The sequence below is a fragment of the Geotrypetes seraphini genome, chromosome 3 (genome assembly GCF_902459505.1).
Source record: "Geotrypetes seraphini chromosome 3, aGeoSer1.1, whole genome shotgun sequence".
NCBI lineage: Eukaryota > Metazoa > Chordata > Amphibia > Gymnophiona > Dermophiidae > Geotrypetes > Geotrypetes seraphini.
In genome coordinates this window covers 7892756-7919445 of record NC_047086.1, presented here as the reverse complement: position 1 = coordinate 7919445, position 26690 = coordinate 7892756, and the positions used below count along the sequence as shown (strand labels likewise).

At 40.2% G+C, this 26690-nt stretch overlaps 1 protein-coding gene across 6 annotated transcripts in view; it reads right to left on the bottom strand.

The window, feature by feature from the left end:
• The window catches only part of PPIL6 (peptidylprolyl isomerase like 6), a 102163-nt gene that overhangs the window by 4261 nt on the left and 71212 nt on the right, over positions 1–26690 (bottom strand). For all 6 annotated transcript variants that reach the window (XM_033939213.1, XM_033939216.1, XM_033939215.1 and 3 more), the window contains 3 exons: positions 22359–22421; positions 22128–22275; positions 18487–18543 (listed from right to left, as the gene is read on the bottom strand). In XM_033939213.1, coding sequence (XP_033795104.1) covers positions 18487–18543; positions 22128–22275; positions 22359–22421 — 268 coding nt within the window. The remainder of the gene's footprint in view (positions 1–18486; positions 18544–22127; positions 22276–22358; positions 22422–26690) is intronic.

Below are 26690 nucleotides of genomic sequence, written 5' to 3'. Positions count from 1 at the left end.
ACCACCCTTTTCATCCCTAATACATCAAAAATATTAATATATTATATTATACATTATATGATGTAATAAAATATTTAAAAAAAATACCATCCTACCCACCCATTCCCATCCCCTCATTTCAATTATTTTATTATGGGAAAATGTTTATTGCTCATTACAAAAGTCTGTTAATGGTCCCCAAACCTCTTGAAATTTACCAAAATATCCTCTCTGTATTGCTAATGTTCTTTCCATTTTATATATATGACATACAGAACTCCACCAGAAACTAATTTAATCTGTTCTGATTTTTCCAATTGAATGTAATCTGTTGAATGGCAACTCCAGTCAAAATAAATAAAAGCTTGTTGTTATTTGAAGAAATCTGACTTTTCGCTCTCATTGAAATGCCAAATAAAATAGTATCATATGTCAAGGCCACCGGATTTTCTAACAACCTATTTATTTGGGTCCATATCGATTTCCAAAATATCAATATAAATGGACAATAGAATAAAAGATGATCTAATGTCCCAGCCTCAAGATGACAGTGCCAACATCAATTAGACTTAGAGCTAATTTTTGTAAACGAACAGGGGTCCAGAAAATTCTATGTAAAAGAAAAAACTAAGTTTGTCTCATAGATGCAGACACTGTACATCTCATCCTCCAAGACCAAATTCATGTCCATTGAGACGCAGTAATTTTATGCTTGATCTCAATGCTCCAAATGTTCCGAAGACCAGCTTTTGTTTTTGTATTTACAAGTCCAGATATTAATTTATACCACTGTGCGGCCTAGTGTCCCATGAAATCTACCTGAAAGCATAAGAATTCCAAGCTATATTGATTATTGAGATTTTTCCATTCAGGGAACCCTGCCTGAATGGCTTGCTTCGATTGCAACCATCTAAAACTTTGTGATTTACAAAGACCAAATTTATGTTGCAACTGTGAAAACTCAAGCAACTTACCATTAGATAATACATCTTCCACGTATGTATACCTGCCATCATCCAATGCTTCCAGATGATTTTAAAACCGCCAATTTGAATCTTGGAGTTTAGCCAGTTTGATTTGTTGATTTATGTATTGGAATAGGTGTTAGATTATTTACATATCTTAAAGTTTTCCATGTATCAACTAATATTCTGTTTTCTTTATATAACCTAGGCATTTTGATACTAAGAACATGGCAAAGTCACAGAGGAAACATGAGATGCCATTCCAACCATATCCAATCCAGGATATTTTCAATGGGCTCTGGGAGGACCCAATACATACCTTGGCGCATAATATAGGCTTGATGATACCTATAAAAATTGGGAAAATTTACCCCTCCCTCTGTAATTGGCTTTTGTAAAGACACTAAAGCAGTTCAAGCAATTTTACCCAGGCAATAAATTTTGTTAGAATACTATTTAACTTTTTGTAAAAAGACCCCTGGAAAAAACTGGTATCATACCCATTTGGTAACAAACCACAGGCAAGATCATCATTTTAACAATTTGTACTCTCCCCCACCAAGATAAATGTAGAGGATTCCATTGCTCACACATTTCTGTTACCTTCTGTAATAAAGATTTTTCATTTATTTTCATTGTATCTTCCAGCATATTTTTTATCCAAATTCCTAAATATTTTAGTCCATCTTCCTTCCATACAAAGGAAAATGAATCAAATAAACCTTTTGTACATTTAGTGGAAGAACTTCTGATTTATTCCAATTAATCTTATATCCTAAAAATTTTCCAAATTTCACAATCAAATCAAGTAAACATGGAATGGTTGTTTGTGGATTTCTCAAATGAAGCAGAATATCATTTGCATATGCAGATACTTTATATTCTCGATCTGAATAAGGAATACCCTGAATCTCCTTCACTTGCTGAATAGCTAATAACAAGGGTTCCAAAACAATATCAAAAAGTAAAGGAGATAGAGGACAGCCTTGTCTAACTCCCCTCTGCAAACTAAAGCGTTCTGAAAAATTATTATTAATATACAACCTAGCAACAGGGGAGCTATACAATGTTTGAATCATTTGTATAAATCCTGAACCTATACCAAACTATTCCATTGCTTGATACATGAAGGTCCATTCTACTCGATCTAAGGCCTTCTCTGCATCCAAAGACACAGAAAAGGCTGGATCTTTCATGGCTTTTGTTAAATATAACATATGAAAAGCCAATCTAGTATTATTAGAGGAATGTCTCTGAGCAACAAACCCTGTTTGGTGCACACCTATAATAAAAGGGAGAGCCTTAGCCAAGCGTAAAGTCAATGTCTTAGCTAAAATTTTACCATCTACACTGAGTAAAGAAATAGGCCTGTAATTTGAAACCAAAGTAGGATCTTTATTTGGCTTTGGCAAAACTTTAGTTAAAGATTCTGCCATAGTGCCTGTGATACAACCCTTATTTAGTTGAGTCTGATATAGATTTAATGAATAAGGCAATAGGGTATTTTGAAACGACTTATAAAACTCTACCGTACAACCATCACCACCTGGAGCGGATCCAACTCTACAGGGATTTCAAAGCTGTTTGCAATTCTTTCATTGATATAGGCTCTTCTAAACTTCTTTTTATACGTTCAGGAATTTTAGGTCCCTCTAATAATTTCAAAAACTCTAATCCATCTTTTTCTTTGTCTAAATAAGGCTCAGAAGAATAAAGAGATTTATAAAATTTTAAAAATTGTTTTAAAATAGGTTCAACTTGAGCATAAGTATCACCTTTCTCATCTTTAATGGCAATTATTTTTGTCTTCTTTTTTTTCACTTTAAGATAGTTTGCCAATACTCTTCCCACCTTATTTGAGTTTCCATAAAACAAAGCTTGTTGAGAAAATAAATCCTTTCTTACCAATTTAGACGAAATCTCATTAAATTTACCTTTAGCTTTTAAAAGGTCCTGTAATGTAGAATATTTCCACTTATCAATCAATTTTGACTCTAAAAGTTTAATTTCTTGCTCCAAATTGGAAAATTATCTTTTGACCTGTTTCTTAAGATAAGCCGAAAAAGAGATAATTTGACCTCTCATGGGTGCCTTAAAAGCATCCCATAAAGTTTCTTAGAGATTTCTTCTGTGGTATTAAGTTGGAAATAATCATTCATTTTTAATTGAAAATCTTCACAAAACATTGGATCTGCAAGCAATGTATTATCAAATCTCCATACAGGTCTACTATTATCTTGATCAACAATTTTGAGTTCAATCCACACCCCTCCATGATCCGACAAAATGATTGGATCTATGGCAGCTTGTGTTACCTGTTGTACTAACTGATTTGAAACAAAAATGTAATCTATTCTTGAAAAGGATTTATGAACATGGGAGCAAAAAGAAAATTCCCGACCATCAAAATGAAGTAACCGCCAAATATCTTCCAAACCACAAGACTGTGCAAAATTATCTAATCCTAATGATTTCATGATTTTACTAGGATTTTTATCCATCAAAGGATTCATAACAGCATTAAATCCACAGCCACCACTAAATTAGAGGCAGCCAGTGAGAGTAACAGTTGTTGTAGAGTCTTAAAATATTCATTTTGGTTCAAATTAGGGGCATATACATTAAAAAGCGCTATTGTAGTATTCCCCATGCTCATTTCCACATGTACCCATCTTCCTAAAGGATCTGAAGCCTTTAATTTAAACAAAGCAGTGCATTTCCTATTCACTAAAATAGCAACACCCACAGCCGGGGAGAAAAACCAATGTTTGACCCATCCTCCTTCCAGTTTTTTGGATTCTATATCTGACAAATGTGTCTCTTGGATGTAGCAGATATCTGCATTTTGTTGTTTTAAAAATAACAATGTTTATTTCCTTTTTATCGGATGGTTGAGACCATTAACATTTAAAGAAAATATCATAAAATCCATTATGTGATTTATAAATGAAACTAGAACTTATCTTCCTATAAATCAACTTATAATTAGTGTTTAATAAATAAACATTTTCCTAACAGATAAGATCTAAAATATAATCCCACTTCACCCCAAACCCACCCTTACATACTCTCCTCCCCTCCCCTCCCTCCCCAATTAATTATGAAAACTTGGAAACGCAAATTTGAGATCAGGTACAGAAAAAACTCCTTACAAGCTATTATAATATACTTAATTACCTTCTATAATAAGCTATCCAATTTTAAATATGAATCATAAAGAAATCTGATGAATTTAACGTAGAATCTCATCCAATTGATATTGATCAATTTTTCAATGAAGTTAATAAATTAGTAAATATCATTTTCTGAACATAAAATATCTTACATAATTTATTAAGCTCATTTTCCAATATGAATCAACATCAATTTGAATCTATAATCTAATAAATTATTTATATATTTCCCTCAAAATTAACCTAAATCTTAAGTATTATTTTAAGATTTAATACATTTTATTTTTTCTCATGTACTAATTCTTAATCTTCTCCAATATTTTACCTAAGAAAACCTTTAACTTAATAAAATTATGTATTTTAATATACCCCTCTGAAAATTAATAATATTCATTCTATATCAATTTTACTTTTCTGTATAGAATTCATTAATTAGCTTTACATATGCTCATTAATATCTATTCAAACAATTAACAATCCACCAAGTTATTTATATGTAAATGTTATGATGAAATTTGTATTCAAAGATCAAAATTATTTAATTAACCTTTTGCCTCAGAAGTCTTCCCTCTGGGAAGTTTTGTGTTCTAATATAAAGGGAAATCTTTCAATATGTTTGATCAATTAATTAAATAGGATAAAATTTATATCAAATTCATCCATTACTATATAGATCCAAACAAACATTACATAAACAAAATATCAAAAGTAAATAGATTAATATTTAAACCAAAGTATATGTGGTATTATATCAAAATCAGCGCATACAACTTCAGCAAACCAGAGTACGGCGCAGCGCTGCAGGGGTTAGAAGGCCATGACAGCGCACGGGATTCAAACTACGACATTCCTCCGATATAAACGAGAACTATATGCGAGCAGATGGCAACTCTATAGTCAACTTTCTGAACACTTCTAACAATATGTTTATAAAATGAACCCAGACGTAGCTACAATCATTATTTTCACAATGAAGAAGAGTTTGGTTTTGTTTTTTTTCAAAAGCTAAATTCATTACTCATAGTAAAAGCCTTTCAGGCCTCTTCCCTTTTTAGGTTAAATCATATTCACCCTACAACAGACGATTTGATAAATCTTTGTAATTGCCATCCACTCCACCATACAATCGCTCCATTCTTTAGAACTCCCTTTATAAACCTTTTCCCATCAGCTTTCAGAACATTAAAGATGATTCTTCAAATATCACACTTAATATTCTTATAATATCCATTACAGAATTAATCCCCTTCCCCCTAAACAATCACAATGCCCATACATAAAATATCTATAATCATCCATATCAATTATTCAAAATTCATTAACCAATCAACCCCCTACCTCCCGGATGTGCATATTTAAAGGGAGAAATTCTATTTAAACGTTACAATATTTTGTTAATGGCTCCCAAATCTCCTGAAACCTCTTAAAATTCCCTTTCTGAATGGCCAATGTCCTTTCATTAACATATACTACTTTTCAAAACCTAAATCATAATAAACAGCAAATAATTAACTTTAGAAACTACAATAACCTCTCTTCAGAATCAATTCGTTCCTCATTCGACCTAGATTTTACTAATTTTAAATCTAATACCTTAGATGATCTAGCTAATACTTGGAACACAGCTATAAAATCTCTCTTGAACATCCATGCTCCCCTACAAACTAAGGTAATTTCTGCTCGCAAAATACATAATCCGTGGTTTACAGCTGAACTTTCCCTCATTAAAAAACAAGTGAGATCTTTAGAACGTAAATGGAGGAAAGATAAAAATCAAATTAATCTACAAATGTACAAATGTACAATGAGCAATCTAAATTTTATAAAATGAAGATAAATCAAGCAAAAAAGAAATTCTATTCAGACAAAATATTCAAAGCTAAAAACCCATCGATACTTTATACAATATTAAATTCATTAACAATTCCAAATGTTAAACAACAACCCGAAACAGCAAATTCCAGTCCCACTTCCCAAGAACTTGCAGATCACTTTATTGAGAAAATTAACAAAATTTGTAAAACCTTTACATTAAACCAGCCTTTGACAGTTGATTACGACCAAACTATTTCAGAATCACTAATTTCTAAGTGCTCAAAATTTAATTTACCCAGTTTAAAAGAAATAGAATCCATCTTCAAAACTATTAATATTAAGGGATCTAAAGCAGATTTAATTCCACCATTCATTCTAAAACAACATTTTGATATTTTTGGACCTTTCATTCACACTTTAGTTACTGAAAGCCTGATCCAAAATACGGTACCACTGGCATGGAAGAAATCCATTATTCATCCTATTGTCAAAGATAAAAACATTAGTCTTGATAACTTATCCAATTATAGGCCCATAACAAATATTCCCTTCTTAGCCAAATTGACAGAAAAAATAGTCTTCAATCAAATTTCAGATTTTGTGGAGAAAACTAACGTGCTGCACCCTAATCAGACGGGTTTCAGACATCACCATAGTACAGAACTTTCATTGATCGGTATGACTACTTCAATTCAATACTTTCTAGATCATCACCAGTCAACTCTGTTAATCTCTATCGATCTATCAGCGGCTTTTGATACGATCGATCATCAACTACTTCTTCACAAATTGCAATCTATTGGCATTACTGAACAAGTTTTTTCTTGGTTTACATCATATTTAACAAACCGCACTTCGGCTGTTTTCTTCAAAGATTCAACTTCAAATTACTCATTAACTACGCATGGGGTTCCTCAAGGGTCGATTCTTTCCCCTTTACTATTTAATATTTTCCTTGCCCCGCTAGTCACTCTTTGTCAATCCGTGGGTTTTCAAGTTTATGCATATGCTGATGATATTCAGCTTCTGCACCCAATAGACGCAAATAAAATGTCTGATATCCAGGAACATAAGAACATAAGAACATAAGCAGTGCCTCCGCCGGGTCAGACCATAGGTCCATCCTGCCTGGCAGTCCGCTCCCGCGGCGGCCCAAACAGGTCACGACCTATCTGAATCACCAGAAGGGGCTCCCTTGACACCTCGGTTTCTCATTGAAGTCCTATCTTCCCATCAAAGTCCGAACCCTCCGGTCTTGCACATGCACGACCTGGTTGGGTTTCTATACTTATTACCTGGTTAGCTTTCTATACTTGTGTTACATCCCAGCTCCTCCCTCAGTATCCCACGATCCCTTTATCTCTCAGGAACCCGTCCAATCCCTGTTTGAATCCCTGTACTGTACTCTGCCTGATCACTTCCTCCGGTAGCGCATTCCAAGTGTCCACGACCCTTTGGGTGAAAAAAAACTTCCTTGCATTTGTTTTGAACCTATCTCCCTTCAGTTTCTCCGAATGCCCCCTCGTACTTGTTGTCCCCTTCAATCTGAAGAATCTGTCCCTATCCACCCTCTCTATGCCCCTCATGATCTTGAAGATCTCTATCATATCTCCCCTGAGCCTCCTTTTTTCCAGAGAGAAGAGCCCCAGCCTATCCAACCTCGGCGTATGGGCAGTGTTCCAGCCCTTTTACCAGTTTCGTTGCTCTCCTTTGGACTCTCTCAAGTACCGCCATGTCCTTCTTGAGGTGCGGCGACCAATACTGAACGCAGTATTCCAGATGTGGACGCACCATCACTCGATACAATGGCATACAATTCCGCGTCCTGGTTGTTATGCCCCTCTTTATGATGCCCAGCATCCTGTTGGCTTTTTTCGAGGCTGCTGCGCACTGTGCAGATGGCTTCAGTGATGCATCCACCAGCACACCCAAGTCTCTCTCAAGTCTGCTGTCTCCCAACAATGCCCCCCCCCAGGAGATTAATGAAAAACTCGATCTAGTTTATCAATGGCTAAATACGAATAAACTGTCACTTAACATCAAAAAATCTAATATTATGTTATTCCCATGGAAAGAAAATTCCACTCTCATAGCTCCTATTACAATAAAAAATGTCCCTCTACAACCAGTTAACAGTATAAAAATTTTAGGGGTGACTTTTGATAACAAACTTAACTTTCACGATCATATCAGTACTATCGTTAAAACAACCTTCTATAGATTACGTAAGATTCGAGCAATTTCTAAATTTCTATGTCCGAAATCACTGAACATTCTGATTCATTCCTTGGTGATTTCCAAACTAGATTACTGCAACGCACTTTTTAAAGGAATATCATTGAATGAAATTAAACGCCTTCAAATCATTCAAAACGTTTCTATTAAGCTTATAACCAAATCCAGGAAATTCAATCATGTTACACCTCTTTTGAAAGACGCATATTGGCTTCCAATCACTCATCGAATAACATATAAACTTTGCTTGCTCACTTTCAAAACTCTTCGTAATAAAAGGCCAGCATTTATATACAAACTACTAATCCCTTACTATCCGTGCAGAACCTTAAGATCCAACGAACAAAATTTACTTACTATTCCTTCGCTCAAGATTATTAGCACAAGATGGCAGTTTATTTTTTCTGTAACTGCTCCACAGACTTGGAATGCTCTTCCAATTTACCTACGAAATGAGCATGATCTGGAAAAATTTAAAAGTATTCTGAAAACATTTCTTTTTTAAAGATGCTTTTGATATTTAATCTATTATTTAGCGACTATTGTTTTTTTTTTTCCTTATTACTCATTCCCCTCTTGTGTTTTCCCTTTTTTGTTCTGCTTTTCTATCATGAATTGTATTTCACTTCCCTTCATTACCTTTTGTTATGCGTATATTGGACTATTTTTAATTTAATGTTATTATTTAAAGTTTGTAATATTTGTTTCCCTTTGAATGTATTTTAAATTGTACATCGCTTAGAATTACAATTAAGCGATTTAATCAAATGAACTATTAAACTTGAAACATATGACACAGTGAATTCCACCAAAAACTATAATTAAGCCTTGTCCAATTCTTCTAATTGCTCGTAATTTGTTGTATGGCGACTCCTGTCATTATTAATAAAAGCCTGTTGTTCTTAGATATTTGGCTTTTAGCCCTCATTGACATACCAAATAATACAGTATCACTCTGTTCTTTATTTCACCATTTCTTTTAACCTCTATTTCAATATCCTCATCTTCTATGTGCTTCTTGGCCTCCATTCCCGTTTCATGGGGTCACTGTGTACAACCTTGCAAAAATCCCCACCCACATCTGTCCCAGGTAAGACATCTTCTATTCATCCCATTATCCCTGTCCTTGCCACAACCCAACATCCCTCCTTCCCCCCTCAGCTCTAACCTTTCTGTAGGACTGGTTAATGTATGCTCACTGAGCAACAGACAGTGTTTAGTGAACTTGATATACTATGTCTTACCGAAACCTGGTTACCTGAAGGTGATCAGGCCTTTATCAACCAAGCTTGTCCGCCAGGATTCCTACCAGGGACAGAAAGGAGGCTTTATCTTTTCCATGCATCTTAGACTTAAGCCACTCTCTTCCACTTCACACTCCTATCTAGAAAACCTTACTTTCCGCATTCTGTCACCCTTCCCTCTGGACTTTCTTCTCCTCTATCACCTTCCCCCCTTTCACTGCCTCTTTCATCATTGCAATCCATTATTGCTGACCATTGCATCTCTCCCTCTAACCCAGTTATACTAGGGGATCTTAACTTGTGCTTTGATGATGTCACTAATCCTATCATCTTGAATTTTGTTAATTTTCTCTCTGATGTCCATCTGGCTCCCACTGTTGCCTGCTTGACCCACATCGCGGATCACACACTGGTCATGGTTTTGATGCCCATCTCTATCATCTCTCAAGTGACTTCACTCGTGATTACTGCCTTTCCCTAGACACATTCTCCTACCTCACCACTGATATCTATACACCTGGTTACACCAAATTAACACATCATAAGGATCTTAGCGCTGATCACTTAGCACTGATCACTGCTTCTGTTTCAGACCAACTAAACTTGCAAGTCAACACCTTCACTAAGCTCACTGATCAGGCCCTTCTAAGAGTACCACTTTGCTATCATGTTGCAAATGCTCATCCCCTCACAAATGGATTACTGCAATTCATTATATGCAGGCCTAAGTACCACACAACTATACAGACTGCAGCTAATATAAAACACTGCAATCTAGCTGATTTTCCTTTTTTTTTTGGTATCATTTTCATTGAAAAATAGCAACAAAGACTGTACAACCAGTAAAGAATACAACCAAGAGAAAAACCAAACAATCCTACAAAAGCAGTGGGGAATCTAACGTGCATCGTCAGAGTCAGATATCATCAATACAGAAACAGTGCCTGACTGGTTCACAGTCCCATTGTAATCCTCTTTTTTAGGATAATTACCAGTCCCCAAAAGCACACGCCCAAACCAACCATCACTCATACAGTCAAACCCCCATGCGCACCACACCAATCTTACCAGGCAAACCACATACAAACCAACCCACTGATTTTCCACTTAAGAAAATATGATGCAATATCCAACTACCTCCATAAGCTGCACTAGTTATCTGTAGTTTTTCTCAACACGCAGTATGTGTACCCCTAGCGTATGTGAGCCACTTGTGGGGGATACATGGCGCGGGTCTCGCACCCCCTTCCTCCAGCAGCATGCTCCCCTTCACTGAAGAGCTGTCACATCCATGCACTCAGAAAGATCCTGTTGGCTCCACCTACTTTGACACATTTGCGTCCGAGGGGCGGTATCAACAGGGCCTCATGAGTGATAGACTCGAAGGCTCTGCGTCAGTTAAGCTAGCGCCAGTGCCAGGCCTTGTATAGACTCCGGACTTCCTGATAGGCAACAGATGTCAGAAGATGGAGGGCTCTTCTTCGCTAGAGTTAGCTTGATGTTGCCCAGACTGTGGGGCCACCCCAGCTCTGCCTTTCAGGTCAGCTGGGGTGGCCCCACAGTCTGGGCAACACTAAGCTAACTCCAGCGATGAAAAGCCCTCTGTCTTCTGCCACCCTCCTGCTGCCTGTCAGGCAGTCTGGAGTCTATACAAGGCCTGGCACTGGTGCTAGCTTAACTGATGCAGAGCCTTCGAGTCTGTCTGCTCGTGAGGCCCTGTTTGTATCGCCCCTCTGACGCAAACATGTCAAAGTGTGTAGAGCCGACAGGGCCTTCCCGAGCGCGTGAACATGAAGACTTTTCATTTAAGTTAGCTCCGGTGCTGGGCCCTGCATGGAATCCAGATTCCAGGTCAGGCGGTGGTAGGGCAGCAGAAGGAGGAACATAAGAGGAGAAATGCTTGAATAGCTAGGGAGTGGGGGAGAGAGGGAGCAATATTGGACTGAGGGAGGTGGGGAAATGGAGAGAGTTGGTAAGGCTAGATGGATGGGTGTGGAGAAATGCTGGACATGGATGGGGGAGAAGGGATATGTTTCTTTTGGGATGGAGAGGAAGGTAAGAAAGAGTAAAAAATACACATGGATGAGGAGAGGGAAGGGGAACTAAAATGAAAGGGAAGATATGCACATGGATGAAGAGGAAAAGAAGAGAGAGGAAGAAGGTGCACATGGATAAAGTGGAATGGAAGGAAATAGAGGAGATGCACATGGCTAGAAGGGAATAGGAAGAGGTGAAAAGATGCTTATAAATGGAGGAAAGGAGAGGCGTGAACTTGGGACACAGAAGGGAGGAAGGGAATAGAAAGGGTGAATTGCTGGGCATGAGTGTGTGAGTGAGAGGGAAAGAGATGGTGCACATGGGGAAAAGAAGATAGAGGAAATTGTTGGGCATAGAGTGAGGTAGAGATGCATGGGGAAAAGAAGGATGAGAGGGAACAGTGGGATTGAAAGAGATACAAGGGGAGGAATGTTGGACTTAGTAGTGGAGGGAATGGAGGGAGAGATCAGGCATGTGCTGAAGAGGGGTGATAGAAGGAGATATGTTGGGCATAGGGCTGGTTGCTGCACATGATCCAGGGGATGAGAGAGGGAGAAATGTTGGATGTGGCAGTAGGGGGGGGGGGAGATGCACCATAGATCTCTTTCTCTCTTTCCCGACTCCCTTTGCAGCGAGGGAATGAGAGGACAGTGAGAGAGAGAGGGAGACATGTTGCCAATGAGGATGGAGGAGAGAAGAAAAGTTGGACTCATGGAGGGTCAGAGAGCTGTTAGTTGGGGAAGGGAATGAGGTCTGGAGGAGAGGAAGCATGCAGGAGGCAGAAAGAAAGAAATGTTGGATGCACAGTCAGAAGGAAGTGCAACCAGAACTTAATAAAATCACCAGACAACAAAGGTAGGGAAAATGATTTTATTTTCAATTTAGTGATCAAAATGTGTCAGTTTTGAGATTTTATATCTGCTATCTATTTTTTGTAGTTGTTTCTTAGGTGACATTGCATATTTTAAAGTCATCTACCGTGACCTCTGAAAAAAATGATTATAAATGATAATTTCAAACCTTATTTTACTTGGATCTTTATTTGTACTATATAGCAACACAAAAAGGATATTTTGGTAAATTTCAGAAAATATGGAGACCATTAACAGACTTTTGTAATGAATGATAACATTTTCCCAAGGTAAGATATTTGATAGAAGGGAAAAGGGTGGGTATTATTTTTATTTATCTCATAATGCATATGAATATGTCAATAGTCTCACTGTATTTGTATGAAATTCTGTTACGGGAGGGGATGGGGATGAGAGGGTTTCTATTTAATAATAATTGTTTAGATATCAGGTATAATACATAATATTCAAGATATTATAGAATATAAATATGTAATAAAATATTATATTTAACTAGTGTTTAAGCCCGTTACATTAACGGGTGCTAGAATATATGGCTGTCTGTCTTTCTTTAGTTATGTCTCTCTCCCTGCTCCTGTCTCTTTCTTCCTTTCTTTCTGTCTCTCTCCCTCCTGCAATTTTTCTCTCTCTCTCCCTGGCACCCTTTGTCTGTCTGTCTTTCTTTCTGTCTCTCTCTGGTCCCCTGTCTGTCTTTATTTCTGTCTGTCTCTCTCCCTAGCCTCCTTTGTCTGTCTGTATTTCTTTCTGTGTCTCCCCCCCCACTTTCCTTTGCAGAAGCAGCAGTGATATTTCCCTTCCCCTCCAGATCCCTGCTGAAGCAGTAGCAGCATTTTCCCCCACCCTATTCCCTTCTCTCCCCCCCACTTTCTTTTGCAGAAGCAGCAGTGATATTTCCCTTCCCCTCCAGATCCCTGTGAAGTAGTAGCAGCATTTTCCCCCACCCACCCCCCATTCCCTTCACTCCCCCACCACCACTTTACTTTGCAGAAGCAGCAGCGGTATTTCCCTTCCCCTCCAGGTCCCTGCTGAGTAGTAGAAGCATTTTCCTCCACCCCCCATTCCCTTCTCTTACCGTGAGCTGCCCTGCTCCGATCGGCCCCTCCCCCTTACCTTCCCGCGTGCTGGCCTGCTGCAGCTGAAGGTTTTTTTTCGGCGACTCCTCCTGTTAAAATTCTAATCCTGTTAAAACTCCCCCCCTTCCCGCAACAACCGCTACTGCTCCTGTTCAAAGCGGCCTGCTGAGGTTCGCGGCCGGCTGTAATGAACCTTGCAGGCCGCTCTCCAACTCGGTAGCATGTTCCCTCTGACGCGATCGCGTCAAAGGGAACGTGCTACCATGTGGAGAGCGGCCTGCGAGGTTTGTTACAGGCGGCCGCGAACCTCAGCAGGCCGCTTTGAACAGGAGCGGTAGCGGTTGTTGCGGGAAGGGGGGGAGTCGGCGAGGTGCAGTCCGCTGTGAAGAGGAGTGGCAGCGGCGGCAGGACCGTGAGCCCTCCTCCCGCCATCCGTCGCCAGTGCCGCTCCTGTCGCCCGATGCACCTAACTGGCGCATACACCTCAAGCCGCGGCCACGGACGGACACAGCACACATCAGGTCCCCACAGGAGATGAGCCACCGCTGCTGACGGCCAAGGTAGGCTGGGAAGGAGGCTGGGGACTCACGCATGCGCACTCATGCAGCCACGGAACTACAGATCATGGAAGCACACAAATAGGAGTGCGCATGCGCGAGTTAGCCTTTTATTATATAGGATGTGTTATATGAGAGTTAATCAAGTGTGTATTTATAAGTTCATATGATTTTATCTAATACACTTGTAATATGCAAAATGAATAAAGAATTTTAAACTGTACTATACAGCATTCACACTATATGCATCCAAAATATAATGCTGTAATACTTACTGTTTTAAAAATATTAAAAAATGTAACTGGAAAAATTATGACAGATTAAGTTATAACTTTTGGTGGAATTCGGTATGCCATATATATATAAAATGGAGCGCACAATAGCAACACAGAAAGGTTATTTTGGTAAATTTCTGAAGATTTGGAGACCATTAGCAGATTTTTGTAATGATTAATAACATTTTCCCATAATAAGAGATTTGTTAAGTGGGGTATTATTTTATTTACCTCACAATATGTATGAATTAATTAATGCATTTTGAAGTATTAGGTTAGATTTTCTGAAATAGGAAGGGAGGGCTTGGGGGGGCTTTTTTATTTTATTTATATTTGTCATACATATTAAATGATTTACATATTATCTAAAACATTATAAAAATATGAATATAAATATGATAATAATAATAATAATAACTTTATTCTTGTATACCGCAATACCATGGAAGTTCAATGCGGTTAACAATAGAAGAGACTGTACATTTACAGCGATGATACATATTATAGTGTTGTTACATTTACAGAGATGTTACATAAATAGCAGTAATAAAAAGGCATATACTAAAGAGGAGGCTGTACGTATACAGCGATGTTACATGTTATAGCGGTGATACATTTACAGTGATGTTAAATGTGAGGCAATGATAAGGCAGGGCAATTAGATAAAACAGAGATTGAGTAAGAGAGGCCATAGTGGCTTGGGAGGGGGGCGTAGTCAGAGGTAGTCAGAGGGCATGGAGGCATATCGAGGTCAGGAGGGTGCAGGGAAGGGGGGAAGGCAGCGTTAGCGGAATTTGTCGAAGAGGTAGGTTTTTAGTGACTTCCTGAACAGGTGGTAGGGCGGGGAGTTGGAAATGAGGGCGGTAAGGCAATTGTTCCATTTGCCCGCTTGGAATGCTAGGGTTCTATCAATGAATCTCTTGTAGAGGCAGCCTTTTAGGGAGGGAAAGGTGAATAGGTGGGCGTTTCGTGTGCGAGAGGGGCCTGCTATTTCAAGGTGCTCAGACAAGTAGATTGGGGAAGATCCTGTTAGAGTTTTGAAACAGAGGCAGACGAACTTAAAGATGATCCTTGCCTCTACTGGAAGCCAATGGAGTTTGGTGTAGTAGGGGCTAACATGGTCGTATTTTTTGAGATCATAGATGAGGCGGACGGCCGCATTTTGGACTGTTCTAAGACGTTTGATGGTATTTTTATAGGATCCCAGGTAAATAATGTTGCAGTAGTCTAATATGCTTAATACCAGAGATTGAACGAGTAGACGAAAGGCTTGGTGGTCGAAGTAACGTTTGATGGTGCGCAGTTTCCAGAGGGTACAGAAACATTTTTTCACCTGGGCACTGGTATGGTCATCGAAGGTTAGAGTGCGGTCCAGGATGACTCCAAGGATTTTTATGGTGGGTAGGATAGGGTAATCTAGCCCATTCAGTCTGAGGGAAGTGTTTGTTAATTTATGGTTGGGACTCGCTAGGAAGATTTTGGTTTTTTCAGAGTTCAATTTTAATTTGAGTTTTGAGGTCCACAGTTCTAACTTGGTGAGGATAGATGCGATGAGTTTTTCCGTTTTTAGAGTGAGTGAGGTAATGGGAACAATGATGGTGATGTCATCTGCATATATGAACGATTTTAGGTTTGAGTTTGCTAGGCTTCGTGCCAGAGGGGTCAAGTAAATATTGAATAGGGAGGAGGATAGGGGAGAGCCTTGTGGGACTCCACAAGGGTTACGCCAGTGGTGGGAGAAGGCTCCATTACTGTGGACCTGGTAGGTACGGTTGGTTAGGAAGCCTGTGAACCAATCTATTACCTGTCCGGAGATGCCGATGGAGTCAAGGCAGTTGAGCATAATGTCGTGGTCGACCAGGTCGAAGGCACTGCTCAAATCGAATTGAAGTATCAGGGCGCTTTTACCCAGCGAGAACAGGTGGAGGAGGTAATTTGTCAGAGCAGCTAGGATGGTTTCGGTGCTGTGGTTTGGGCGGAAACCGGACTGGGAGTCATGAAGAATATTGAACTTGTCGAGGTAATTCGTAAGGTTGTTGTTGACAAGACCTTCCATGAGTTTTTGGAAGAGTGGTATGTTGGCGATGGGTCTGTAGTTGGTGATGGAAGAGATTGGCTCCTTGGGTTGTTTAGGGATAGGGGAAATGAGGATGTGGCCAAGTTTGGACGGGAAGTGTCCAATGGACAGGCATAGGGATACCCAATTGAAGAGTTCTGCTTTGAATGATGGGGGGGGGGCGCATTTCATGATGGTGGGAGGACAAGTGTCTAATAGGCAGTTGGAATTGGCGTATTTAGAATAAAGTTCGAGGAATAGATTCCAGTCAGGATTTTCAAAGGAGGTCCAGGACATGTCGGCTATTGAACCTTCTGTATCTGCTGCGTGTAGGTTGAGTGGGGGTTCGGGGCTGTGAGCTGCAAGAGACAGTTTTAGAGTGTGGATTTTGTTCGCGAAGTGGTCGGCTAGAGTGATTGCGGAGGGAGGGAGGTCGGAGGTGGGGTGTTTGTGAGAGTCTATGTCGAATAGGGAGTTAACTAGTCTAAAAAGTGCTTTGCTGTTTAGAGAAGGGGAGTTTATTAGTTGGGAGTAGTGTTTACTGCGCTTATCGATGATCTGTTTTTTGTATTCTTTGACTTTCAGTTGCCAGGTAAGTCTGTCTAAATCAGTCCCTGATTTACGCCAGATTCTTTCAAGTTTCCGGACTTCTCGTTTTATGGTCAGGAGGTCCGCGTCAAACCAGCTGTTTGAGGGGCGAAGAGTTTTCGAGCGAAGTTTAAGAGGGACAGTGGTGTTAAGAACCTGGTCGCTAAATTTTTCCCAATTTAGGTGGAAGTTGGAGTCTACGTCGGAGTCGGAGATGAGAGTGTAGTGTGACCAGAAATCTGCTGGATTAAGATGTTCTCTTGTCCAGATGAATTGCTTTGTATGGATGGGGTTAGGCTTTTTGTTAGGTTGTTTTTTGTGCCAGGCTAGTTCAAAATTGCACAGGAGGTGGTCAGACCAGAGGGTATTTGACCAGGTTTGGTCTAAGAGACTTATATTGGGAGTGGTGTTGGTATTGGAGAGAAAGGTGATGAGGTCGAGGTGGTGACCTTTGTTATGGGTTGTGGTTTGGGGGGGATTGGAGAAGCCTAGTGACGTGAGGAAGGAGAGAAGGTCTGCGACATTTGAGTTCTCTTTCTGTTCTAGGTGTAGGTTGATGTCTCCTGCTAAGAGATTGTAGGTGCCTGCTGACGAGTTCGCAAGAAGGTGCTCGTAGAAATCATCTTTTGCTTGATTCCATTTATTAGGGGGTATATAGAATAGCGTGACGATTAGGTTATCTATACAGTCTGTTTTGGAAATTTTGCAGGTGAGGATTTCCAGGTCCTTGGTTGATTTAGAGTCTAGGACATGGAAGTGAAGGTGATTATGGAGAATGATAGCGAGGCCACCTCCTCTTTTTGAGTTTCTTGAGAGAGTGATAATTTTGTAGTGTGGAGGGAGAATGTCCCCTATGATGGGGTCCTGGTCGGAAATGAGCCATGTTTCGATTAGGAGGACAATGTCTAAGCGAGTTTCATCCAGCCAGTCTTTGATGAGCTGGGCCTTATTTCTAGCTGAGCGGATGTTCAAGTAGGCACAAGGAAGAATGGATTATTGTGGGGGGCAGGAGGGTATCGTATATTGCAGATATTTTAGAGATCGTTTTCTTTTAGGAGTTGGTCTAGGAGGGTGGCGGGTGGTGTTGATCACAGGAATTGGGAAAGGACCTGCTTCTGTGCAATCGTGTATAAGTCGATGAGGGCGGAGGAATTTGTCAGGACCGGGGATTCTAGTCCAAGTGGTGTAGGTTGAAATAGGTTGATATATTGTACTTAAAGTATTCATGAAGGAAAATCAAGTGTGTGTTTATAAGATTATATGTATTTTTCTGATACACTTGTTGTAATATGAAAAAATGAATAAAGAAATTTAAATACGAAAAAAAAAAATATATATATATATTTTTTCTTATGCTTTCTTAATACTCTATATCCATAACCTTTGTTAAGCACTGCCTCCTTGAAATGGAAATCCATCTCATGCACATTCATTGTGGATATCCTGAAAACCTGACCTGCCTGTGGCTCTCGAGGACCGGAATTGCCTACCCCTGGTCTAGCAGATTCGCAGATAGTGGGTGTGCAGAGAGGAGGCAAAGGAGGGAAAATGATGAACTGAATAAGTTATGACAGGGTGTGACCAACAAAAAGATAAAATGCACATTACTAAACTTACCTCTAAAAGTATTGCCATAAATTGATTCACCATTGCTGCCCGATCCTGATTTTATATCTATATAATGAACAGAAATTATCAGTACAATTTTGACATGAAACTCTTTACAGAGAATGAACAAGTGACCCACTACAGGCAACATGTCTGGTTCAGAAAATGTGGCAGAGGAGAACTATTGAAAAATGTTCAAAGAACATTACTATAAACAACTGAGCACTTACTACATGAGACAATGATTTTGAAAACTATGATTTTAAAAATTATTTTTATTGAGATATTAAACCAAGTATAAAACTATCTATCACAACTTCTACACCTTTACAAACCATGATCACTTATGTTGTTCCTTCACGGTGATATATTACTCTGATAAACAAAGCAGTTATTTACTTTCAGTTCTTCCCCTTAATCCCAGTACCCCCTACCCTCCACTTCCCTTTCTCCCAATGTCCTGAATTACAAATTTAACAAATGGCTATGGCCCTAGATTCACTAAACTTACCAATCGTCTAAGGATGGTCGCAAAACCAGATTTACTGGTTTTATGATAGTTCCTGTTCCCTGACCCGATTCACTAAACGACCCACCACCTACTTAATGATCCAATCTGATCTACCTATGCAAATGAGTAAAACCCCATGCAAAATAGCCAAGCGATTGATTCACTAATAATTGCTTGGCTATTTTACATCGGGTTTTACCATTGTAAAACCCGACTGCTGCAGACCTGTCGGTAACTGTGTTACCGACAGGTCTGCCTATTTTTTTTCTTTTTTTTTTTTAATGGCACAGATATTTTGTGTGTATTAATCATGCAAAATATCTGGCCAAGTAAAAAAAAAAAGAAAAAGAAAAAAAAGCGCCCCCCCAAAGAAAAAGGCAGGAGGGATGCCCACTCCCTCCTGCCACTGGACGTGGACCCCCCGCTCCCTGTACCTCAAAAAGTAGGGAGCAGGAGGGGCGTTTAGTCCCTCCTGCTCCGTAGGCCTCCTGGACATGACTGGGCATTAGGCCCTGCCCTGGTGCATCATGTGATGTACAGGGAGGGGCCTAAGGCGCCTAAGCCAATCAGGGACTTCCTTAGGGAGTAGCCTAAGGAAGTCCCTGATTGGCCAAAGCAATAGCCAATCAGGGACTTCCTTAGGCTCAACCCTAAGGAAGTCCCTGAATGGCTCAGGCCCCTCCTACGGGAGGAGCCCGAGGCAGCTGAGCCAATCAGGGTCTAAGGCCCAGTCGCGTCCAGGAGGCTTACAGAGCAGGAGGGACTGAACACCCCTCCTGCTCCCAACTTTTTGAGGTACGGGGAGCGGGGGTCCATATCCGGTGGCAGGAGGGAGTGGGTATCCCTCCTGCCATTTTGTTTTTTTGTCAGGGAGCTGGGCTGATGGCAGGAGGGAGGTGGGCATCCCTCCTGCCTTTTTCTTGGGGGGGGGCTTTTTTTTTAAATTGGCCAGATATTTTGCATGTGTAATACACGCAAAATATCTGTCCCATTTAAAAAAAAAAGAAAAAAAGCCGCTGACAGCAGTGACAGGAAGCTGCTTCTCCTGTCACTACTGTCAGGGCTGCCCGATTCAATCGCTTTATAAAGATCTGGGGGCCAATGGAAAAATATTGTAATGAGTAGACATCACTTTTTATGGGAGATTATATTTTATGCATTGGGGGGTGGGGGTGGTATATTTTCCATTGAGAGTTTGTTTTTATTTCTTTATTTTTATTTTAGATGATTTAGAAAGATGTTTAAGTGTTGTATTGAAAGTATAATGATTGTATTTCTGTACACTTATTGTCTGTTTGAAAATGATTCATGAATTTTAATTTCAGTAGGGTGGGGGGGGATATATACTTTTGTTCTTGATGATATGATTTAAGATTTTCAAGTGTTACATTGAAATTTAATGGATATATTATTGTACACTTGTTTATGATTTAAAATGAATAAAGAATAAAAAAAAAAAAATATATATATATATATATATCTCCTTGAAAATTAACCAAGCACTTACAGGGAAATCTTAAAATAAAAGTTGCACTCAGTTTTAAGACTTGGGGTTGCAGTAATAGGAATTGCTTCCTTTTTTGTGTTGTTCTAGACACATGAGGATACATTCTAATTCTATGGGTCAAATAAATTTTCTTTAACTCAAAAGAACATCTTTAATAACCATTCTCTATCAGACTCTAACACCAATTGAACAAACAAAGTGGCTGTTCGAACTGGTTCAACCTCAGATTTTTTCCAAAATTTCTGTTGTTTAAAGCATCAGTTCCTAGATCAGGTTGATCCTTGCTCAATTTTTTCTTTCCCAAAGGAAGATAGTAAATCTTTGAAATAGGAGGATATGAGGATTCAGGCACCTTTAAGATCTCAGAAAGATATCTCTTGAACAAGTCAAGGGCAGAAGCTGTAGCCAATTTTGGAAAATTAATTAATCTGAGGTTCTGTCTCTATATTGCATTCTCCAATATCTCCAACTTATTGTTAATACAGTATAGCCATTTTCTCTCATTAGGAGCTGATTTTGTGCTCCTATAATTTCTAGTTCTCTTGGCATGGCTGTTCCGGCGATCTCCACTCCTTCGGAGAGAGTCTAACTGTCTCGAGGGAAGCCTGAGAGTACTCAGTCTCACTCTTTCTTCCAGCCGAGGACTTCTCATCCGGTTTCACCCCAGGACTGCGCTCGATGAATGCATGCATCGGGCCAGGTAATTGAGCAACCAACCCCAGTTCAGTAGGATAAACCCGGGTCTTAGATTTCCTTTTCACCATCTGATTTAGGAAAAAGGCACGACACCATCTTGGTAAGGCTCCTCCCCTTAGCTCGCAATTTCATGTTTTGAGTTCTTTTAATACCCTGGGATGTATACCATCCGGTCCAGGCAATTCATCACTTTTTAACTTGTCAATTTGGCTTAGATTCTCCAAGATTTCTTTCAGTTCCTCCGCTGCTACTAGTCCGGGTAAAGGAAGGTGCTGTTGCCACTGGTTGGAGGTAGATAAGGGAGCTATTGCTAGTAGGGGTAAAAGGGGGAAGGAGAGCTAGAGCTGGTTGGGGGGGAGCTGCTTTTGCTGATCAGGGGTGGGATAGATAGGTGCCACACTGGACTGGAAATGGGGGATGATGAAAGGAGAACTGCTGATGGGGTGAAAGGAGAAGGGGGGAGCTAGAGCATGTTGGGGGGTAGGGGGCACTGCTTCTGTTGGTCAGGGGAGAGAGAGAAAATTGCCACAATGGACATGGAGAATGATGAAGGGGGAGCTGCTGTTGGACAGGGGCAAAGAAAGTTATTCAGCGATGTTTGGGGGTTGCATAGAAGAAAAAATGTACACTGGTATGGCTATTTTTGTTGTTTGTGTTGAATTTTAAAAGAAAAGAAATAAAGTTGAAATAAAGTAGTAAATAAGAAAACAGATAAATAAATGGGGGTGGGGCGAGGCCAGGGGGCACTCGAAGAATTAATCCTTCCCTGATTGATACATGCTTGTTCCAGTTCCTCACATCATATATTCTATATTTTTAGATTTGGTATAAATCTAGAGATCAAATGGGATCTACAGGATATTCAAAAGGAAGACAGTGATAACATGCTCCTTCCGGTTATTCTCTATTTCTGTCTCCTGGGGAATTTAAACTCACCTCCTCCTTGTATCCAGCCTTTTTTAACTATTCGATGAAAGATCGATCCTTTGTATGCTAGCTCTAAGCCAGTTTCAGATCTGCCGGCTTCTCCCGTGCATAAACATCGAAAATTCTCACAGGTTTTAGGGCACAGGTCAGAAAACAGCTAAGAAGTGGAAAAAAATATCACATGAAAGAATGCAATTTACAAACCTTTAAATTTTGGTAGCTTATTTTCCTACAACTAACCTCAAATAACAATCTTCCAGTGGGATGTTCTTGAATAGTGATGTCCATATATACAAACACATGCTGTAAAATTGAGAAAGGCAAAAAAGATGAAATGAATACTCATATTTATGATTGCTCCTCCTCCTCATAATAATAATTTGGATTTACATGGTACCTTTCATCCAAATAAGAGACCCTCCTATGTTTCTAGAAGTACATGTGCAACCACTTTAAAAATACTATTTAAATTCTACTGTATGTTATTTAAAGCCTTAAACGGAGACAGCCCAACCTACCTGAACAACCGCCTCATCCAATCCACCTCAGTCAGACATAGAAAAACACACACCCCTCGATCAAAGAAGTAAAACGGAAAAAAACTATACGATGGCCTCCTGGCCACTCAAGCAGCTAAACTAGATAACCAAATCTCCAATCTACTGATAACGACACCAGACTACAAGACGTTCAGAAAAGAAATAAAAATTATACTCTTCAAGAAATTCCTGGAACAGCCCTAACTTCAAACTTACCGTCCTTCCCCCCTCCCTCTTCTCGCCACACAGAAACTACATAACCTACTCTTTACCTCTCTAGAAAGGACAAATGTTCTTCCATTGTAACCCTCCATTTTTTATCTCTTTTGCAATCCACCTTGAACCGCAAGGTAATGGCGGAATAGAAATCTCTAATGTAATGTAATGTAATATGTGGAGGGGCATTTTCAATATGACATCCAAGTCCTGGAAGCCAGCAGCTATAATTACAAAACTCCAAAAATGTATGGCATGTTCCACAAATTGGCGAGATAAACATCTGGGAAATTGGTATCTAGAGGCTGTATCATTGTTCACTAATAAACTATTACAAAAATACAAAAAAACCACCCACTATTGCAAATATAAAGCCTAATAACAGGTGTCAGTAGTGCTCAGAACCAGTTCACAAACAGGGTTAAACCCTGAAAAAATGTGCAGTCATTGCACTTTGACCACTGTGAAAATTGTTTGAAGCATTTTATGGTGGGTTCTCCGAGGAAGCCTGGTCTGGCGAAACGTGTCAGAACCTGGAAAAGCTCGGACACCTAAGCTGAGTACTATTTTTTGAATTATTTATTCACAACATAAAGTATTGGATTTTCACAGTGGTCAAAGTGCAATGACTGCACATTTTTGTGATCTTTATACCATTGAACTGGTTCTGAGCGCTACTGACCCCTGTTATTAGGTTTTATATTTGCAATAGTGGGTGGTTTTTTGTATTTTTGTAATTGTTCCACATATCACCCACGTGGCATTATACTTTCTGTTCCAAAGTTTTTGTTTGGGTATCTACTAATAAACTATGCCACAGAAAGCGTCTGCAGTATTACCATGCATACATAACATCAGCGATGACGTCACCACAGTAGTGAAGCAACATTCCAGTGGCGTGCTGAATGCGTACTGTATATATATAGCATTACACGATGGAGAGGTAGTGGAGGTGACATTTATAGCAGGGGATTCAGTCGATGTGCTAAACCAATGGTGTCCATGATCATAAATATGCACAAGATCTATCTGCATACTAATTAGGGAAATACGAAAAGCCAACTGGACTGTGGCCCTTGAAGACTGATGTTGGACACTCCTGTGCTCAGTGGCATAGTGAGGCTTGGTGGCGCCCCCCCCCCCCCTTCGCCCTCACCCCCTCTCTGCCGTGCAAGCCCCTTTCCTTCCCCTGTACCTGTTGAACTTACCTGGCATGAGCAGCATCTCCAGGAAGTGACATCAGAGGGAAAGCCAAGGCTGGCGCAAGCAGCTGGCTGGAGCTACTGCTCATGCCGGTGAAGAGCTAGAGGTAAGGAGGGAGTATAGACACGTGTGCAGCAAGGGAGGGGTGGGGGGTGCTGGCACCCCTACCAAGCAGCAGTCTGCTCCCCCGTTACTACGCCACTGCCTGTGCTATACATTAGTCCAATATGTACCCTTAACCAACTCACTGTTTGGGTTTGTTTTGGCTGAGCACAGACTTTGGCCACAAGGCACTACTTGTGTTGCTGTAAGCAAGTGAAGACATGCATGTTGTGAATTTCAGGCAACAGAAATATCTGACTCCTTCCCTTATTTAAATCTTTTACCGTTATGAACACTGCAGCCTCAAATTGTCTCTTAAGGACAAGGTCCAGCTTGCAGTCCAGTCCTGTGTACCACTCCCCCTTCACTAGGGAGGGAGGTACACTACACACTTGGTAACCTAGGCAGAATAAACAGCTGATGAAATTCTTTGCCTCTGGGATCTCCCAATGGTCTGTCAGCATCTTAGCAATGTCCAGATGGGAGGGAAAGCATATGGTTTGAGCTTTAGTGCTGCTCATAAGTGAGCATTGGACCACAGAGGCCTGTGAAGGCTCTATCTTTAATTTTTGGACAGACTCAGTAATAATCTCCAAAAGCGCTGTGAGCTTAAACAGCCTGTACACAGTTGGGTCCTCACCGAGATCCAAGGCTATCACCTGTTCAGGACCCGACTCTTCCAGGCATGAAGCCGAATCCACTAGTATTGAGGATCATCTGGGACAGAAAAGGCATAGAAATAGAACTGGCTTCATTCCACTCCTCTTCTGACTGTACCCCTTATCTTGTGCATGGCTCTGTTGTGGGGAAAATGTGTCCTTAGAGGGAGGAACCTCTGATGCTACCATTGCCACGACCACTGTAATTTAAGTATGCTTTGTACATCATACTTATAGATTCTGATGCAAAACCCAGTCTAGGATGCCCAGAAGGCCCTTGCAGGCACTCCCGTGCTCTACTCTGGGGTTTAATGGCAGATGTAAAGTTGTGTTTTGCCGGGGATGCACTTTCACCATTTCCCAGCTCCAGCCAGGCTTTTTGAACTTGAGCCATCTGGGACCCAATACTACCAGAGGGACTAAAGGGGACTAAGCCAGTTGCTCCCACCCCCCCTCACGTGCTGTGCGGCACATGGCCAGCTATTCAATACAAATCTGGTATGAATCCTTAGAATCCTGGTCTGAGTCCATCTAGACTGATTTTGAGCTAAATCATTGTTTTGAGGCAGATATTCCAAAATTGTGAAATCTAAGATGCCAGCAATTTTAGCACTAAAAATGGACTATGGGAGCTAAATAAGGGGTAAAAAAATTGGGGGAATAGGATTTTAGAGGTGGGGGACCCTATCTCTAGCTCAGGAAACATTTAAAATTCACTTTTGGAGACCCCCCCCCACCTTGATTTTACTCATAGGCTGTCAGAGCCTTACTCTGGGAGCAGTAAAGGGCTGAAACAACAGCCAGAGAACGTCTGCCTCAGAAAAGCCTGGAAACCCGGATAGCTTGCTTCTTCGGACTATCCCTCTGTCCAATCAACCGGACTGAGACCTCAGCCCCCACAGGTTACAGATTTAATTTATTTGTTATACTGCTAACTCACTGAAAGCAAATACAGCAGTTTACAATAAAAAAATGCAATAAAAATAGGAAAAAGCTCCATCATAAAAAGGAACCAGTGTGTGAAGTCAGGGTGAAAAATCTGATGAAAAACCACCATGAGGCCAATCGGCCTGCTCTTAAGCTCTCTGTGGACAAATCCTGGCGTGAGCCTTGCTTCCAAGGGAATGATCCCTGAGTTCCCAGACTGTTAATGCAGGCTGGCCAAGCAGGCTGCCTCTTGGTTACAGACTACTACCCTCAGAGTCTGTTGTTTCTGCAGCCAGAGATGTCCTGAAACTGAGAGCCTTTGCAGTACCGAAAAGCTTCACGACTGGATTAAAATCCAACTGGCTCCTTCTATCTTATAAGAACATAAGAATTACTATACTGGGTCAGACCAAAGGTCCATCAAGCCCAGTATCCTGTTTCCAATAATGACCAATCCAGGTCTCAAATACCTAGCTAACTAGATCCCAAGTAGTAAAACAGATTTATGTTGCTTTAAGCAATGGATTTCCCCAAGCCATCTCAATAATGGCCTATGTATTTCTCTTTTAGGAAATTATCCAAACCTTTTTTAAACCCTGCTAAGCTGATTTCACCATATTCTCCAGAAAGGAATTCCAGAGTTTAATTTACATGTTGTGTGAAGAAATATTTGATCCGGTTTGTTTTCAATCTACTACTTAGATTTACATTACATAACATTTCTAGACTGCAAAACCTCTCAGATCGATGCGGTTCACAAAGATAGAAAATTGGGTATTCCCAGCGATCTATAGATTAGGCATTAACCATTTTTAATTCTCTAAAAGTAAATAATATCGATTTTAATCATTTTCTGAAATGTATATAAGAGCAGGAATAAAGAACGCAACTCCCCATCCCAGCTCACTGCCTGATAAGCAAGTAGG